Consider the following 19,223-nt stretch of genomic DNA (forward strand, 5'->3'; position numbering starts at 1 on the left):
TGTTCCACAGTCCAATTTCTGTGTTCATGTTTTAGCCTTTTAGTCTTGTTCCCCTTTCTTAACAGGTATTCTTACTGCAACACATCCTTTAAGTCCTGCTTGGACTAACGTTAGTACCATTGCTAATCCCAATTGCAATGTACCAAAAGTTGATGAGATCATTGGGATCATCAGTTAAACTAGATCTAGTTTAGTGCTGATTGTAGCTTAATAAACCTGAGCGTTGTGGTCACAGCACAGATCCACAGTGAGTGGATGAGGTCAGTCTATGAATAGGAATATTGTCTCCTTTGTACCTTTTATCTATAACAATAAACTGTGAGGAATGTACTTTCCAGCTTATTCTTTGTGTAGATTCCCCTTCTTTTTTATATGACGGATAATATAAGTCTGGGAGAGGGTGTGGGTGGTTCACTGAAGTCGACAGACACAGGAGTTATTATTTGACACGCAGCTCAGGCGCACTGATTTATTTAAGTTTCTTTTTAATTATTATTAGTTGCTGTACCTCTGTGTAGTAATGTTGCAATACCACATGCAGGTGTTTCCATTATAATTCACATGCTGGTGTTTCTATTATAATCCACACAGTGCAAAACCAAAGGAGAGACCAAAAGGGAAAATAAACACTGCAAACCCAACTACAAAGAATAGGTGCAGAGGCCCCGAGATCCAAAAACACTGTATCCTCTCTATACTACTGTGGGGCTTGCTTAACTCCCCACCTTGAACTAGGACGCCCTTGTATTTACTGGCCGGACCGCACCGGTTTACTGGTTGAATGAATAAATGTCTCTCTCTCCTGAAGCTGTCCTTGCTTCACTTTGTCAAGCTGCCACTTGCACGCCACCCGCGTCAGGATCGGCAGCCCTGGTAAAGATTCGCCACATGAAAAACAGTGTCAGGATTGAAATTCCTCGGCCCCTGCTTTACCTGACCAGTCTCCTGAAAAAGCAAGGAACCGAGGATAAGGTACAGTGCCATTTTAACTGGTCAGCAGCCCCACAAGACCCACCCCACAGCCAATCGGAGATCGCCAGCCAACACACCCCTGTCCGCCCTCTCCGTGTCATTGTCATGATTGACAGGTGGGATCAAACGGGGTTTCTGACCCGCCCTGCAGGGTTACGCATGTGCCCGACAACCAAATACAAGCCTTCCCTGTCACAGTCCAATTGATGTTAAAAGTGAATACAGGGAAAAGCAGGCGGGGGAAATAATGTGGTCTAATTATATTTGCACAACAGCACACAGAAAATGTGTCTTCAAATTGTCTAAAATACTGGTTTATATTTTCTATGTACAGGGCCTATTGGTTAGTTCCTATGATCAGTCTAACTTGGTCCACTTGATCAGATCTGCTAAACTAAGTAAGTGACTCTTTTGATTACAGTAGTGAGCAGCAATCGGGACGCATCTTGTTCAGTTCCTGGAGATTTTCTAGTCCTGAAGTTAGTCTGCTTGAAGTAGAATAAACCAGCAGTGTCTTCTGGGTCAGAGCACGGTACTGGCAGCAAAGCACAGGTATTACACTGGCATAGTAATCAATGATAAGAAACAGGAGCACAAAGGAAACCTGCTACAGGCAGTGACAATGTTTGCGGTTTAGTTTCCAAACTGGAAACGGAGGCAGTGTTGGTTTTATAGACTCCATGATACAGTAAAGCCTTTGTGGGGAGCTGATAGAAACGTCTTGTAATGGTCATCTGTAGAGAAAATATTGATCTGAACCCTGCTGAGCTCAAACTTCAAAAACATGAATTACAGCAAAACAGTATGAATGATAATTGAATGTTATACACCTTATTAATTCTAGACTCTTAATTGTTGTATTTCTACAAACTACCTTTTTTTTAAACAAATAAAACCATATTTTTTTAATCTCTTTTTTTATTCTGTTCAATCAAATTTTCTATTGGACTGTTTGTAATGTAGTGGTTTAATTGTTCATTGGGATTCCTTGTGATGAAAGGCGCTGTAGAAATATGACATGTTTCTTGAGGCTTCAGGTTCAACGTGGAAATGGCTTTAATGCACATGTCTGTGTGAAGCTGAGTAATGAGTTAACAGTTCATTTCTTTTATTTCCAGTTGCCGCAGCAGCAACCGCAAAAGTCTCGCTGTGGGAACACCTTCTCCCACCCTGTCCCGCCCTCTATCTCCTCTGTCCGTGCCGACAGGTAAGAGCACAGCCCTTTCTCCACTGCAGAAACAAAGACTATGACAGCACTGCATTGAGAAAGTCCTGGCTTCAGAACTCTCCTTCTTCAGCTATATTATTGAAGTGACCCAGGAGTCTGAACAAGCAGGCCCTGCTGAATCTGTAGGTTTGCTAATAGGAGTTGTTTATACAGCTGTAGGGAAGAACAGATTATTAACAAGGTCTGACTGAAATAACACTGGACGCAATCTCTGTGTTTACTGTTACAGACATATTGCAGGAGTTAGTAAGGTGATTTGTAGCTGAAACAATCAATCCATAAATCTTATTTCAGAATCGAGGGATATGTGGAGGAACGTATGCACGTCGCACTTATGTTTTTCAACTGCTTATAGTAATTGTAGGTAATACGTATAAACTCTTTCATTACACTTATTAGGCTTGTAACGATAACAATAATAATCAAATTATTTATCGATTGGGACCCCACGATAACAAATCGATAATATTTTAATGAAATCGAATATTCCATGAAACTTACTGACAAGAACGTAAGCTGTGTTGTTGCTTCAAGTTATTGAGAATATGCATCTGTCAACAAATACAAGATGATGATGCAGAGATCAAGAGTAACCTGCTTTGATGTATTTTATACATATTACTTTGTTTTAAATCGGTCACAACTGTAGCTATCTGTCTTGAGCGAAACTAATAATATTTAACATTACTACGTTGTCACGTGCCGCTGTTTCAGATATATATATTTTTTTACCTTTTTGTTTTGAAGCAATGGACTGTCTGCAACCTTTTTTCGTTTTTGATTGCTGTCTGTCAGCTGGATCGTAGCTCGACGTATGTGATCCAGTGAAATATTGCAGGTTGTACAAAATAGTTTGCCAGAGTGGTTATTGGCTGCTATTAAGTGTCAATCAATAAATCCTGTCCAGTTTTCTTTTTCAGATTGATACAAGCTTATAATCACATCAGGAACCTGGACCGATACACATAACTTAATTGGATTTAAGTGCAGGGTAAAAGTACACAAAACAGACAGTTTCACGGTGAAGAATGAATTTCACGGTCCATGTCACGTTTTTCATGGCAGTGAAATAGGTAGAGCCTTGGTAATGTACTGTGTAAGTGAATCCACGTGGGCGAAACGCTTCTCGAGCACTCCAGTATGTGACACATTTTTGGTTGCAGCGTGGTATGTAGATTGATTAGGCCTACACATGTATGAAAGAGATATTCTATTATTATTATTATTATTTATTTCTTAGCAGACGCCCTTATCCAGGGCGACTTACAATTGTTACAAGATATCACATTATACACTATTTCACATTATACAGATATCACATTATTTTTACATACAATTACCCATTTATACAGTTGGGTTTTTACTGGAACAGTCTAGGTAAAATACCTTGCTCAAGGGTACAGCAGCAGTGTCCCCCACTGGGGATTGAACCCACAACCCTCCGGTCAAGAGTCCAGAGCCCTAACCACTACTCCACACTGCTGCCACAATTCTACAGATCTTGGTTGCGATGTGGGCTGTAAGTCCATTAATAATAAATCCACATCCACGTGTGAAAGAGATATTCAACATATTCAAGTATGGAGACGCAAAATAAAAGTATCATCTGGAGTTGTCGTTGTTGAAACCTCCTTTGCAGGAAAGGGTAGGCTACCTCTATGTACTGATTGGAAAAATGACGACATAGTTATATTCACTTAAGATAATGCAAATCTAAGTGGCTATGCAAAGTCATGTAAAGTGTTGATTAAAGTATGACAGCAAAAAGTGAACTGCACCTCTGCAGCCGTGGCACACTGGAAGGGACTGCTGCTTTCATTAGCAGAAGCTGGGCCACGTAATTCATAAATCGTAACCAACAGCAAATCAAAAACAAATGAGAGATCAAGTTATTTCCACGTGAATAGGCCATAATGTTAATGTAGTTTTCAAACCTACTAGAGGCTAGTGACGGCAGGAATATGAAAACTGGAGAGTGCTATATTTAAATGCCAATGTATTTATCAAATGTGTCTCAAAACCATTGGGGTTTGTTTGAATTAGTTTTTTATACCATGCTCTATAAAAACTTTAAACTGTTACTGTGAGGGAATGATAATATCCTTAAGGAATAGAAAGCAGACACGCGTTGAATTGACATCAGAACTGGCAGAAGGCACCGGTGTGCAGTACAAAAACACCCAGTAATTTAAACATGATAAAAAGTTACAGGGATAGTAAAAAAAAAAAAAAAAAAAACACTAAAATGGAGCTACAGTATTTTCTTTAAGAATAATCCAGTTTGATGTCCGATGTTTCCGGCTCCTATTTGAATAGATCAGTCCTGTGTGTCGTCTCCTCTTGTGTGTTTATGTGCTTCAGACAGTCATTTCCCTCGACCTGCTGCACTCTGAATTGCTCACAAGTGCAGCAGCTATCTGAAGAGTCTGCTATGAAGAGTTTGTGTCGTTGTTTCTATTTGGAGAACCCCTGACCTTTCCCGTCCCGACAGGGGATTGTTTAACAGGATTTGTTGAGATTGCATAAGAATGTTTCAGTGTGATGTGAAGTGGCCATTAAACATTCAACTGCAGTATTAGCTTTTCATCCAAAGTTCAAAATGTATCCTTCTCATTCTGTCTCATTTTGTGCAGTAGACTGCCTTGTCTTAACAAAACAACCCTTCATTTAAATGGTCATTCATTCATTTCAGTCTACATTTGATAGATGAAATGGGAGCTGTATCAGTCCAGAGATGATAGATAGAGAAGGAGATGTGATACCTTTTATTGGACTAACTGAACAAACACAAGCTTTCAAGACCTCAAAGGTCTCTTCATGTGAAAGTCTACAGCATAAAAGTATTGAGATTGTCAAATTCCTCAAGATCACACCGTTCAAAACGGTCAACAAATTCATACACTATGTACAGACGTGCTCAAATTTGTTGGTACCCTTACAGCTCATTGAAATAATGCTTCATTCCTCCTGAAAAGTGATGAAATTAAAAGCTATTTTATCATGTATACTTGCATGCCTTTGGTATGTCATAGAATAAAGCAAAGAAGCTGTGAAAAGAGATGAATTATTGCTTATTCTACAAAGATATTCTGAAATGGCCTGGACACATTTGTTGGTACCCCTTAGAAAAGATAATAAATAATTGGATTATAGTGATATTTCAAACTTATTAGTTTCTTTAATTAGTATCACACATGTCTCCAATCTTGTAATCAGTCATTCAGCCTATTTAAATGGATAAAAGTAGTCACTGTGCTGTTTGGTATCATTGTGTGCACCACCCTGAACATGGGCCAGAGAAAGCAAAGGAGAGAGTTGTCTGAGGAGATCAGAAAGAAAATAATAGACAAGCATGGTAAAGGTAAAGGCTACAAGACCATCTCCAAGCAGCTTGATGTTCCTGTGACAACAGTTGCAAATATTATTAAGAAGTTTAAGGTCCATGGAACTGTAGCCAACCTCCCTGGGCGCGGCAGCAAGAGGAAAATCGACCCCAGATTGAACAGAAGGATAGTGCAAATGGTAGAAAAAGACCCAAGGATAACTGCCAAAGAGATACAAGCTGAACTCCAAGGTGAAGGTACGTCAGTTTCTGATCGCACCATCCGTCGCTTTTTGAGCGAAAGTGGGCTCCATGGAAGAAGACCCAGGAGGACTCCACTTTTGAAAGAAAAACATAAAAAAGCCAGACTGGAATTTGCTAAAATGCATATTGACAAGCCACAATCCTTCTGGGAGAATGTCCTTTGGACAGATGAGTCAAAACTGGAGCTTTTTGGCAAGTCACATCAGCTCTATGTTCACAGACGAAAAAATGAAGCTTTCAAAGAAAAGAACACCATACCTACAGTGAAACATGGAGGAGGCTCGGTTATGTTTTGGGGCTGCTTTGCTGCGTCTGGCACAGGGTGCCTTGAATCTGTGCAGGGCACAATGAAATCTCAAGACTATCAAGGCATTCTGGAGCGAAACGTACTGCCCAGTGTCAGAAAGCTCTGTCTCAGTCGTAGGTCATGGGTCCTCCAACAGGATAATGACCCAAAACACACAGCTAAAAGCACCCAAGAATGGATAAGAACAAAACATTGGACTATTCTGAAGTGGCCTTCTATGAGTCCTGATCTGAATCCTATCGAACATCTATGGAAAGAGCTGAAACTTGCAGTCTGGAGAAGGCACCCATCAAACCTGAGACAGCTGGAGCAGTTTGCTCAGGAAGAGTGGGCCAAACTACCTGTTAACAGGTGCAGAAGTCTAATTGAGAGCTACAGAAAACATTTGATTGCAGTGATTGGCTCTAAAGGTTGTGCAACAAAATATTAGGTTAGCGGTCCCATCATTTTTGTCCATGCCATTTTCATTTGTTTTCTTATTTACAATATTATGTTGAATAAAAAATCAAAAGCAAAGTCTGATTTCTATTAAATATGGAATAAACAATGGTGGGTGCCAATTACTTTTGTCAGTTTCAAGTTATTTCAGAGAAAATTGTGCATTTTTCGTTTTTTGTGGAGGGGTACCAACAAATTTGAGCACGTCTGTATCTATGCCTATTTTAGTTTTTATTTTAATATGACTTCAGCTTCAGGTGTAGAGAGACGTCTTCATCTTTATTACACAGCTGCACTTTATCTCAGTTCCATTGCATGTGTTGTCCAGTACAAATGATCTGTTACAGTTCTGTATTCTAATCTCCTGTCATGACAGTGTTAATCTTTAACATGTTTTACTTCATTTTTACAAGCCTTCAAACTGATAAGCCATCCCCTTACATTGTGCCACAGGGGGATAGCAGGGGCTGAATACACCCAGCTATTTACACATGTCAGAAAGCACAGTCCACAGCTTTCCGTTTTATTTTATTATGGGGTGCAATTGATTGCTTTTAAAAGACACGGTTTTCTCAAACAGTATTGTGGTACATTTCCAGTCTTTTAATGATAAACACAGTGGTGGAGTTCAGACGAGTCGAAGTTTATTAAAATGGACCCCATTATCTGTATGCATACTCAGTGTTAATATTGAATTCTCTTTGTTCTCTCAGCTGGAAGCAGCCCTTTGGAAAGTCCCAGAAACTTCTCCGCCAGCGCTGCTCTTAACTTCCCCTTCGCTCGCAGGTAAGGCTTTGCATTGCAGGGATACCGCCTGACACAGGACTTTACCAGAGATTGCAGTGTTTGGCAGCTATTGTCTAATATTTAATAGTTGCTTAGCCAGCAGAGCAAACCAAGTACTAAACACTAGAGGTGTTTAATTCTGTCTTTAAAAATGGCAACAGTTACTGCTCCTTTGCTCATAGCCAGCTCAAGCTCTGCAGCTGTCACATAAGAACACAAGTAGATGGAAGCGATGGAAATAACAATGGCAGTTTCCAGTCCTGGTTTTACTGAGTTTGAGACACACCTGAGCTTGTTGTCTATACACTGTGTCTAATCGGACGCGAAGTAAAACCTGGAATGGGTGAACTGCTATGCAATAGGAGTCTTATTTCCATCCCTGCCCGCTTGTTCTACTATTTTTGTAGTAGTGAATTGGATTAACTATCTATAGCATTTAGGATGTTATAAAGTTCAATTAGATTCTTGTTTATGGTATTACCGTGGGTAGAGATCTCTTCATCTCTTGTTGAGATCTCTTCATCTCATCTCTGCACATCTACAAAAGTCAGAAGGTTGAGAATGAAGAAAGACTAGGTATTTTATTTTCTCCCAGGCGTGCAATTTAGTGGCGAATCTGACTCACAGATCCCACACAGTACAGAAAGGTGGGTGGCTTTTTTATTTTAATTTTTTTAAGCTGTGACTCGCACAAAAACAAGAGTCAGGGTTTCCACCTTTAGAGAGGCAGCACCCTGCTTAAAATCAGCAATGTTGAGGACTGGCCCAGATCAACCCATCGTAATGTTGAGGACTGGCCCAGATCAACCCATCGTAATGTTGAGGACTGGCCCAGATCAACCCATCGTAATGTTGAGGACTGGCCCAGATCAACCCATCGTAATGTTGAGGACTGGCCCAGATCAACCCATCGTAATGTTGAGGACTGGCCCAGATCAACCCATCGTAATGTTGAGGACTGGCCCAGATCAACCCATCGTAATGTTGAGGACTGGCCCAGATCAACCCATCGTAATGTTGAACTGACCCAGATCAACCCATCGTAATGTTGAGGACTGGCCCAGATCAACCCATCGTAATGTTGAGGACTGACCCAGATCAACCCATCGTAATGTTGAGGACTGGCCCAGATCAACCCATCGTAATGTTGAGGACTGGCCCAGATCAACCCATCGTAATGTTGAGGACTGGCCCCAGATCAACCCATCAACTAGTCGCTTGTCACTGGACTGGTCTAAACTCTTTCAGCACCAAGCAACTGTGCAACACAGAAACCTCTTCCTACACCTTAATAGTTTTGGGGTCTTATATGAAAATTACTATTCATTTAACACAGTTGAATAGTCAAGGCAAATTAAAAAATATATAATTGTTAATGTTGGGTGCTCTATTCATGAACGTACTGTTTTTCGTAACAGTAAAACTGCTTGGAATTTATTAAAATCTTTGTTACTTGCTCATTCTGTCCATCTGTAACTGCACCCGTCACAATTCCATTCCATTCAATTCAAACAGTTAAATAACATTTAAATATTGACATTGTTGGTTCACTACTAGTATGCATTTGAAGCACACAAGAGCATGACTATTTTTGTTGAGTTTGTAGTTTTTGCTGGTGGTAAAGTGCTGCTCTGCTGCTTTGATTAGTCGACTCATGGCTTACTTGTCAACTATTCGGTGCTACCCCTAGAAAACAGATACACATTTATACTGGAGCATGTCCGACATCAGTTGGAATATTTTTTGATGGAGGACTTGTGTGCAATTGGCTTTAGAAATGAATGATTGAACTAGGTAGCCCATTCCATACCCTCACAACTGTATGTGAAGTGTCCCCCTACACTCAGTATAGGTCTGTCTCCGTTTAAGTTCCAAAAGGCTAAATAGTCAGCTCCTTCATTCTTCATCTCATCTTCCTTTAATCCCAAGTTGCTTAAGGCATGTAAACTTGAATTTTGGCTGTGTTTAAAATATGACATTCATTATGCTTATACATAATATTATCAAAGTAATGCAAGACTAAAAACATCTTGCAGAGACCAACAAGATGGCGCCCCACTCGCCAGACACTCTGATCTCACGCTATTCTGATCACATTCACCTCGATGTACGTGGGGCCTGTGCTTCATCAAATGAGCTGCATTCTGAACTGAAGCCAGGAAATGAATTAAGACAGTCCTGTCACCCCTTGTTCAGGATGGATGGCTCGAAAGCTCTGTGAATTACAGTTCAGACAGTGTATTCTATGAGACACAGACACTCGCTGATGTGTAACACATTGACTTTAACACATTCTTTTTAAGCAGCCTAAAAGATACACAAAGCTACTCATCAAATCTGTAAAGATCTTGTTTTTTTATTATAAAAATAAACTTTAACTTTCACAAGTATTTAACCGAAACTGTGTGCGTAGTTTGGTCCATCCGCTGACTCCAAAAAGATTGATTTAATTAAGTGCAGCAGGAGTAAAGCATTTCTACAGAAAAAGGAGAGGGTTTTTAAACTTTAAAAAGCTCAATCAGACTTTTAAGGTAAAACTCATAAGAAGAGTCAATAAGAGAAATATTTCAGAGAGTGCCTCACACTGAAGAAGACACGCTGAAAGGCTTGTTTCTTAGTTTTCCTCTACAAATATGACGTCTCTGTCTGAAAAACTGCTTATGTAATGTGCTGAAACCTGTATTTGCTTACGATTGTAAGTCGCCCTGGATAAGAGTACTAGTAATAATACTAGCACAAATTCATAGGTCATTATATTTCAATGTAGTATTTTTCAATTACTTACTGTCTTTCATTTTTTTAAAAGCCCAATTGCTTCAACACAATATACTTACTGTATTCTACCTTTTAAAAATTCCTGTATAAGACAAGCCCCAAGGCCTAATAAAACAATAAAATAGCTGTGTTTTAAATATATTGGGTTTTTGTTTGTTTTCTTACCGTTATGATGGATTTTTTTTTTTTTATTCTGGTCACTTTTTAAAAAATCTCCTTCAGAAAATTTGGATTCTCTGATCGCACATGCTCAGTACAGCAGTGCTTCAGCAGGGGGCGGGAAGGTGTGAGTGGCTCCTCCAATTAAAACCAGGGATGAGACTACGTCATCTGCCATTGCTGGTGCTGTGGTTAAAGCAGAAAGGAGTTTATAACAGAGGCTTGCCTCCTCTTAGGAAAAAAAACTCTGGGCTCCTCCAATTAAAACCATTGCTCAAATCATGTGATTTGCTACTGCTAGTACTGTGGTTAATAGCAGAAAGGAGTTTATAACAGAAACTTGCCTCCTCTGAGGAGCCAGAGCTGCTGTTAATATAGGAACTGCTGTTAATATAGGGATGTTGAATCTAGGGGTTAGGTTCGAATGTCATTTATTTTCTTACATTTTTTTTTTGTTTTATTGAACATTATTATACTATGTGCTACACTTGATTTTTTTCCTTGCCTCCTCTAAGGATTCTCCACCGCTGTTTCTCTACGTCCTGATCGACTTTTTCATCACACTGATAGCTGTGACTTTGAATTTACAGCCGTGGTGGGGCATGGGTGGTACTGAGAGAAACGATGTCGCACACTTTGAGCAGCATCTTTTATACAGACACCCTGAATACAATTTACTTCCATAACTCTGAGACCAAAATAAACAAAACTAAACTAAAGCTAATCTGCAACGATCTGTTCTCTTTCCTGTTAAATGCTGTGCAGATAACTCATGTGAATTAGCACACAGCGAGGTCTTTAAATTTGCATACAAATAAACTGCAGGTGCATTTCTTGTTGCTAACTCGGTCTTTTCTCCATCACATTTTCATTTATTTGCATAGCATTGCATATACCATTGAATAAGAGATTTGAAAATGCACTCCAGGCTGGTATTTCAAGAGACACAGCTCATTGTAGCTTTAATTTACCCTCTGAGGCGTTAAACCACTTGACAGTCATCTCCAGACTAATGAAGCGATTGTGAAGAATAAAAGGATGTCAAACTGTCAGTTCTTCGGGCTACAGCCTCACAGTTTAGCAGTTGTTTTTTTATGATCTGTAAAAGTATGAGGGTTGGGTCGGCAACACTTTAATTCATAATTAGACACACAAGTAATTTTCACAAAACTAGACGTGACAACAGGGTACAGCGAAGGTGGTTGTTCGTAGGTTCCACTTTATTTGGGAAAAACGCTTATCCAGTTATCATGAAACTTGATATTAACATTATTTAGCAGAAGTTATTGAGTATCAGATTCTCTATCTCTTTGTATATTGGCCCATCTGTATGTCACACATTGTTGCATAAATCTGGAAAAATACTTATTAAATTGTAATGGAACTTGGTTTTATTATTTAGTGATTGGGTGTATGTTTATGGAGATACTGGAGGTGTCTGTCTGTCCGTTTATCCATCTGTCTATGTCAAATGTTGGCTATATCTGGAGAATCACTTAAAGAATTATATCGAACACCAAATATCTTCACTCATTAATGCACATCGGTTGATAAAGCTACCAAAGCACTTACAATAAAATCACATTCATAGTAGTAATTGAAAATGGTCCCGATCAAAATTCAGAATTTGCTGTTCCAAATGCTAAAATTAGGAAATGCTAAAAGGCATGGTGCCAACATAGGTACACAGTATACAACATGTAGGCATAGATTGGTTAACTCGTTGCGCTGGGGGAGGACCCCCATACCCCCTGCCTTCTACTTGGGATTCCTAGGCTCCTACTTTTAAATGAAAATGAAAAGACTGGGTGTTACCCATTTCATGTAATTTGTGGCATCATCAGTCTGTTTGAATATAGTTCTGCCATTGAAATGCTGCGTCATCTCATCAGATAGACACAGTTAAGCACAGCCACCGACCCCCAGGCAAGCAGCGTCCATGCAATGAGACGGCTCTTTGTTTATGGAGAAGGTGTATAATGATGCAAGTTCACACAGGTACAGGATCACACCCAGACACGGCTCTGCGGCTGCGTGTATTGCTAAACCCGTCCATGCTGTTTACATCGTCTGACACAGCGGCTAGATCCCTTCGCTCGGCTCAATGCGAAGGAATTCAACACGGATTATAAACTTTAAAAATAACTAGTGCTGGGACAAACACTGCTTGAAATAGTAAAAATAAAACCAGTTTTATAAATCACGTCTAAAATAAATAACGCACGTTCTAAGAAGTCTTTCCTTTCTTTATAGGTGCTGGGGTGCCAGGGTTTATTTTACTACCAAGAGATTTTTTTCTGTAATATGGTACAAATTATTATACTTTTTTTCCCCCAGATTTAAAGAATATTCTATTATTATTATTATTATTATTATTATTATTATTATTATTATTACTATTTGTTTGCATTTTGAAAGAAAATTCAAGCATGAAAACCCCATGTCCCAGCACTGAATGCCTCCGTGGCCTGCCTCAGTGATTTCCCTACTGCTGTGATTATCAGGAATCCCAACATGTTTTTTCACCCAGCTCAGAGCAGTGGGGCAGCTGGGAAAGTTTTCAAATTTGTTCCTCTTTACAAAAAATTCCCTTTTCTATGTGTGTTGCTCTTCTTTTTCCAGGAAGTAAATGTTTTTATTAGAAATACGTGTAGCTTCTCTCTCTCTTTTTTTTTTCATAGAGATCATTTGTTTTCTGTATGCATGGGTTGAAATAAACTACATTTATTTGTGTGGGTTCACTTCTGCCCCCTGGTTCATGGTGCAGTTTAGCTTTTGAGAAAAGTCATGACTGTAGCAACTTTAATGTATGCATCTTACCACGTTTCATGTATTACCTCTGAGTGTGTCCTCTCTCTCTCTCTCTCTCTCTCTCTCTCTCTCACACCTACAGTCACGTGCCCAGGACTGACAGGTACAGTAATATCTATTCTTTTGTTGTTTTTCCTCCTTTAAGTGCTGTAACCCCAGCGTTTATTTTACTTTTCTGCTCTGTTAACAAAATAATTCCAGGAACTCTTACCTTAATATGATATTGCCACCACTTCAAAGATTCTCTAAATGAATGGTTTTAATGATATTGTTTCATAGCTATTCGCTACGTGACGTATAGTAGAATGCAGTGAACGTGAAGCATTACACAATTTATATATTTTTCTCCATAATAGCTTAGAAAAAATACCATTAGCAACGTACTTTTACACGCATTGTATGTAAAGATGAATTACTTTGAAGCCGCTATGATATATGACTGTATACTGTATTATAGGTAGGGCTTCTAGTTTTTGTTTTCCATCTCCCTCCCTTTAAACATTAATAGTTGTTAAGCCTTAACTGAATACCAGATTGTTTAAATTAGCGACACACTACTAGAAACTAACGCAGTGGGAATTAAGAAGCTGAATTCGGCGATTAGAGCCAGAACGAAAAAATAGAATCAGGGGAGATGAATGCATGTCGTTTGTGAACTCAATCAAGATAAGAGGATGAAAAGAAACAACTTCCTTTGGTAATTAGTGTTTGATTAAGAAAGCGAACCGGCTCAAAATATGTTTAAAGGGACGTCACGTGATCAAAAATAAAACCTGATAGTAACCACAAAATAACAGACCCAGTCATTCTGTGTGTGTGTACATGCTGGGAAAAACACATATTTGAATAAGGATTGCTTCAGTTTATTCATCAGTAACAGTGACAATACCGGTACGTTGTTTGATAAAAGTATCAAATGTATTCACGGACAGCTGAGCTACCATATAAAACAATCCAGCTGTAGTTTATCCTGGCAGGTATAGGCTGTTTAAATCAACCCTTTAGTTTCTTATTTTGTAGTTAGGGCTGTATCTTTCCCTGTATAGGTCAAAACATAGCAATATATTTCATGAGTAAACTTAATATTTATTAGAGTAGAAAAATAGTGTTGTCACATTCAAAACAGATCATTTTCTCTGAAGTTATTATACATTTTCCTAAATATTTAAATGCTTTACCTGAACAACAGTAAATGCTAAATTATAGAACATTTTGTTTGTGTGTCCTTTTAAAGACATTCTATTTTCACCATCAGTGAATTATCAAACTAAATTAAAACATAAATAAATGTAAAAATAACAAGACACGTGAAATGTCCCCTTCTTGTACTGGACAGAGTGATCTTTAGCAGAAATATTTCCGATCTTTGAAGTAGCTGGTGTCTTTTTCATTTCATTTACCGGAAGCAAACTAAACCGACAGCCAGGTTCCAAATGCAGTGCAACAGGTAGTGCGGCAATAAGGCAAACGCTTGCTGTATTTATTAAGTGGAGAAAAATACACTGTGTATATATTTACACTATTTGGGAATTGACGGGGAATTACATATTACACGGCAATGGGTAGATTTCAAGGATTTTCCGTGAAAAAAATGCAGCCTTACTAATAGTATATCATTTATTTTATCCAGAAAGCACTGAACAAAACACCAAGGCTAGGGTGATGCATCAGTCCTGTGCATGTTTTTTAATGACTTTATCTCTGTGTCTGGGCTGTTCAGGTGACGGTCCAGTGTGATTGAGCTCTGAGGTGTTCAATAGAAGACTATGATGTTCCGATAATTTTATTCTAGGAGCATTTGTAGCTGATTTTTTTTTTTTTTTTTTTTTTTTTTTAAAAAGATATGTACTAGCTTAGCACTGTTATCAGCATCTCCAAATGCACCATAATTACTGCTGTTATGTTTGGTGAAATGTTTACTGTGTTGATGCATTGATGGTAAAAAGCATGCAGTCCGAGTGTGCTTGTTAAATAATAGGAATCCTCTTCCTGTCTGTTTTCTCCAGGGCGGATGGTCGAAGATGGTCTTTGGCTTCTCTCCCCTCTTCTGGCTATGGTACCAACACCCCCAGTTCCACTGTCTCAGTAAGTGACTGTCCCGTTTCACCTTTTCGCATCAGAAAGGCTGAGAGCGTCGGAGGAGGCCCTTTGGTGATTGTAGCTGAAAAAGAATTCCATGAATCTGTTGTGCACTTCCATTCATTATACAAATGTGCAGTTTCGAAAGAAACACGTTATGGTAAACAGCTCATTTTTATAACATGATCTACGGTACTGTACTTGGTTAAAGAAATCCCAGTTTACAAGCTGTCATTAGGGTTGCACTTCCTTGGTCACCTGCAGGGTGTAATCATCCCCACCCCTTCAACAGCTTTCCTGTTTTTAACCAACCAGCTGTTGCTTCCCCTGACAGACACTTAGCCAGTAACATGATCAGAAGACACTGCTGAGCTGAAGTGACCTGGGAGTGTAAAATATATCCTGAGAATAAGGCATAGAAACTGAGAACATTCCTTAACCTAAACTAATACCAGATTTAAGTTTTAAAATAGAAATACATGTTTGCTATAATGTGTTTCTTTCCAAACTGCACACTTTAGACTTGTGTAGCTAATGGAAGTACAAACCCAGTAAGATTAATGCAATTATATTGATGGCTGTCTTCAAAGCTCCCATGTACCTTTTTATAGTGTGGAGACCAGAACTGAACACAGTATTCTGAGTGTGGTCTCACCAGAGCATCGTAATTTCTCATTAATATAACCAAGCATTCTGTTTGCCTAAATCAGGCAACAAAACATACTGTAGCTCACCAAACTTAAACAAAGTTTCTACACAATAAACAGCTCTGAGAAACACATGGACCTAAAAGTTAGCAATCCTTTAATACCTAACAACTGCATTCAAGTCTTACCCATCCTTGAATTCCCTGCAGTATTTGTCTGAGTCGGTACAGTCTCTGTTTTACAGATGTGCAGGTCCTCACAGTAAACTAACACTGTCAGCTTGAATGCATTACTCATATCTTCCACACACTGTTTTGCGATTGGAATTGGATTTGGAATGGTCAGGGGAGCAGGCTGTAGTGCAAATAGTCACAACAGTTACAGGAAGAGGTTTGGCATGAGTGTGACAAGATGGGTTTGATTTAGGCAGTAAACCTGTAGTAGATTTAAATCTTAAAGCAAGAGGAAGGACCATATCTGTTCACTTCTTGTGATGTAGGAAATACAGTAGAACCCCTGAGCCTGATGCCAGCATTTGAGAGGAAGTTGCCTTTAACACAGGAAACCAAGCATATCTATGAACTGTACAGTGCTGGGGCAGTCTGGACTCGCTGCACCATTCCTAGTAAAAAAAAATTATAAAAATGAGGAAATGAGACTGCCTGGCATAAAGTCCAGTATATTCATGTTTCGTGCAAAAGTATTTTTAAACATTGGATTTTCATTGTTAGTTGCTGCTCAGTATCACCAGCAGTGTTGGGGCAGGCAGAAGAGCCCCCTGCCTTTTTAGTTCCCTTTTCTACTTCCTCGTTCAGGATGAAAGAAGTGTACCCTTCTAAACCGCTACACCCTGAACACCTCTGAGATTCAGATTGATTGATTGATTGATTTTTTTAATCACTGCCCCTTTTTGTGAAGTGTGTTTAAGTTTCGGACCTGCTCTTCAGGTCTAGTTTCCTGCTATAGGAATATATAGGCTAGATAACCCGACAAAGTGTCTTTTCATCTCAAGTACCAGTGTTTCCAGCAGGGACCACCAGGTGTCCCAGTAACTGTGTGCAATCTTTAACTGCTGTTGTAAAACCAAGACCTACCCCATCACAACCAGGTTTGTTGTGTCTGTACTCACTTGTTTGTTGCCTCATTCTGCTGAATCTGTGCAGCTGATGACTGCAATGAACTCAGCATGTTTATATTTTAAATATTTTGCTCATTCCTTTTACTCGGAGCAGATCATCTAGTGTTGGCAGTCTGGGCATAGCAGGCCTTGCTGGATTGAGTAATCTGTTAATCTGTTGTTTTTGTTTTACAGTCTTCATCCTCTTCCCAGGAACACTTGCACCAGCTACCCTACCAGCCCACCCCGGATGAGCTGCATTTCCTGTCAAGACACTTCCGGAGCACAGAGAGCATGACGGACGAGGAGGGGCGCCACTCGCCCTCCCTGCGCCACCGGTCACGCAGCCTCAGGTAGGGCTGCTCTCTCCATGCAATGCAATTCATCACGCGCTGTCCCTGCTCCCCGGTCACGCAGCCTCGGGTAGGGCTGCTCTCTCAATGTAATGCAATTCATCACGCGCTGCCCCTGCTCCCCGGTCACGCAGCCTCAGGTAGGGCTGCTCTCTCAATGCAATGCAATTCATCACGCGCTGCCCCTGCTCCCCGGTCACGCAGCCTCAGGTAGGGCTGCTCTCTCAATGCAATGCAATTCATCACGCGCTGCCCCTGCTCCCCGGTCACGCAGCCTCAGGTAGGGCTGCTCTCTCAATGCAATGCAATTCATCACGCGCTGCCCCTGCTCCCCGGTCACGCAGCCTCAGGTAGGGCTGCTCTCTCCATGCAATTCAACACCAGCTATAAACCCTTCAATAGTACCAGGGCAGATTTAAATACCGCCGTCGTAACACGATGTCATACCACAGAGTGAATATTTATCATACCATACGTTTCATTTGTTTCGTTTTGAATATGTGTTGTACTGAACAATTAATATAATGGTGTCTGCCAGTCATCTAAAGCGCAAAGTAAATGGTGCTATGCAACCAAAATTTCTCCTCTTTCCTCCTGTATGGTTTCATCTCATTCGTTTTCTTTTTTCAGCCCTGGAAGGACAAGTGGCTCGTTTGATAATGAGATTGTTATGATGAATCACGTGTACAAGGAGAGATTCCCCAAGGTAAGGGTACACTCCGCTCTCCAGCACACGCTCCTTTGGCAGTTAAGGTGCATGGTGCTTATTAGGGGTGGGCCAGTATAACATTTTCATGGTATGGTCTTACCCTTTTGAATACTGTAAATAACATTTTTTAAACAAGACCACTTTGAGAATTAGTAGGCTTTCCTGCTGCAGTAGCTTGTCTGCTAATTTGTTTAAAACCATTATCAAAGTACAATATAATCAGTTCACACTAAAAAATAAACTATTACATTTAGTATGGCTATGAATAAGATGATAAAATGTATTGATTGTATTAGGCAGCATTATAATAATCATAAAGTCTAGCGTTTAAATATAAATAACATTGGTGCTTCAGTGAAGATAATAGTGGGTGGGAAAAGATGTTCCTGTGACACTTTGCTGAGGCTGCAGGTGTCCCCGCTCGGTTGAGAAGCGTGCTTGCACTAGAGACATGACAGCAGCGATGATGGGGATTGACGGCACGGTTGAGAAGCGTGCTTGCACTAGAGACATGACAGCAGCGATGATGGGGATTGACGGCACGGTTGAGAAGCGTGCTTGCACTAGAGACATGACAGCAGCGATGATGGGGATTGACGGCACGGTTGAGAAGCGTGCTTGCACTAGAGACATGACAGCAGCGATGATGGGGATTGACGGCACGGTTGAGAAGCGTGCTTGCACTAGAGACATGACAGCAGTGATGATGGGGATTGACGGCTCGGTTGAGAAGCGTGCTTGCGCTAGAGACATGACAGCAGCGATGATGGGGATTGACGGCACGGTTGAGAAGCGTGCTTGCACTAGAGACATGACAGCAGCGATGATGGGGATTGACGGCACGGTTGAGAAGCGTGCTTGCGCTAGAGACATGACAGCAGCGATGATGGGGATTGACGGCACGGTTGAGAAGCGTGCTTGCGCTAGAGACATGACAGCAGTGATGATGGATTGACGGCACGGTTGAGAAGCGTGCTTGCACTAGAGACATGACAGCAGCGATGATGGGGATTGACGGCACGGTTGAGAAGCGTGCTTGCACTAGAGACATGACAGCAGTGATGATGGGGATTGACGGCACGGTTGAGAAGCGTGCTTGCACTAGAGACATGACAGCAGTGATGATGGGGATTGACGGCACGGTTGAGAAGCGTGCTTGCACTAGAGACATGACAGCAGCGATGATGGGGATTGACGGCACGGTTGAGAAGCGTGCTTGCACTAGAGACATGACAGCAGCGATGATGGGGATTGAC

At 40.4% G+C, this 19,223-nt stretch overlaps 1 protein-coding gene across 9 annotated transcripts in view; it reads left to right on the forward strand.

Annotated features, from left to right (window-relative positions):
* The window catches only part of LOC117401529 (microtubule-associated serine/threonine-protein kinase 3), a 96,089-nt gene that overhangs the window by 37,830 nt on the left and 39,036 nt on the right, over nucleotides 1-19,223 (forward strand). For 6 of the 9 annotated variants that reach the window (XM_059014000.1, XM_059013994.1, XM_059013998.1 and 3 more), the window contains 6 exons: nucleotides 2,091-2,179; nucleotides 7,245-7,317; nucleotides 13,145-13,165; nucleotides 15,069-15,147; nucleotides 17,101-17,258; nucleotides 17,889-17,964. In XM_059014000.1, the coding sequence (XP_058869983.1) occupies nucleotides 2,091-2,179; nucleotides 7,245-7,317; nucleotides 13,145-13,165; nucleotides 15,069-15,147; nucleotides 17,101-17,258; nucleotides 17,889-17,964 (496 nt within the window). Of the gene's footprint in view, nucleotides 1-2,090; nucleotides 2,180-7,244; nucleotides 7,318-13,144; nucleotides 13,166-15,068; nucleotides 15,148-17,100; nucleotides 17,259-17,540; nucleotides 17,609-17,888; nucleotides 17,965-19,223 lie in introns of those variants that run through there. The other 3 variants (XM_059013995.1, XM_059013996.1, XM_059014002.1) reach the window with 3 other exon arrangements.

This window comes from Acipenser ruthenus, chromosome 47 (genome assembly GCF_902713425.1).
Source record: "Acipenser ruthenus chromosome 47, fAciRut3.2 maternal haplotype, whole genome shotgun sequence".
NCBI classification, from domain to species: domain Eukaryota; kingdom Metazoa; phylum Chordata; class Actinopteri; order Acipenseriformes; family Acipenseridae; genus Acipenser; species Acipenser ruthenus.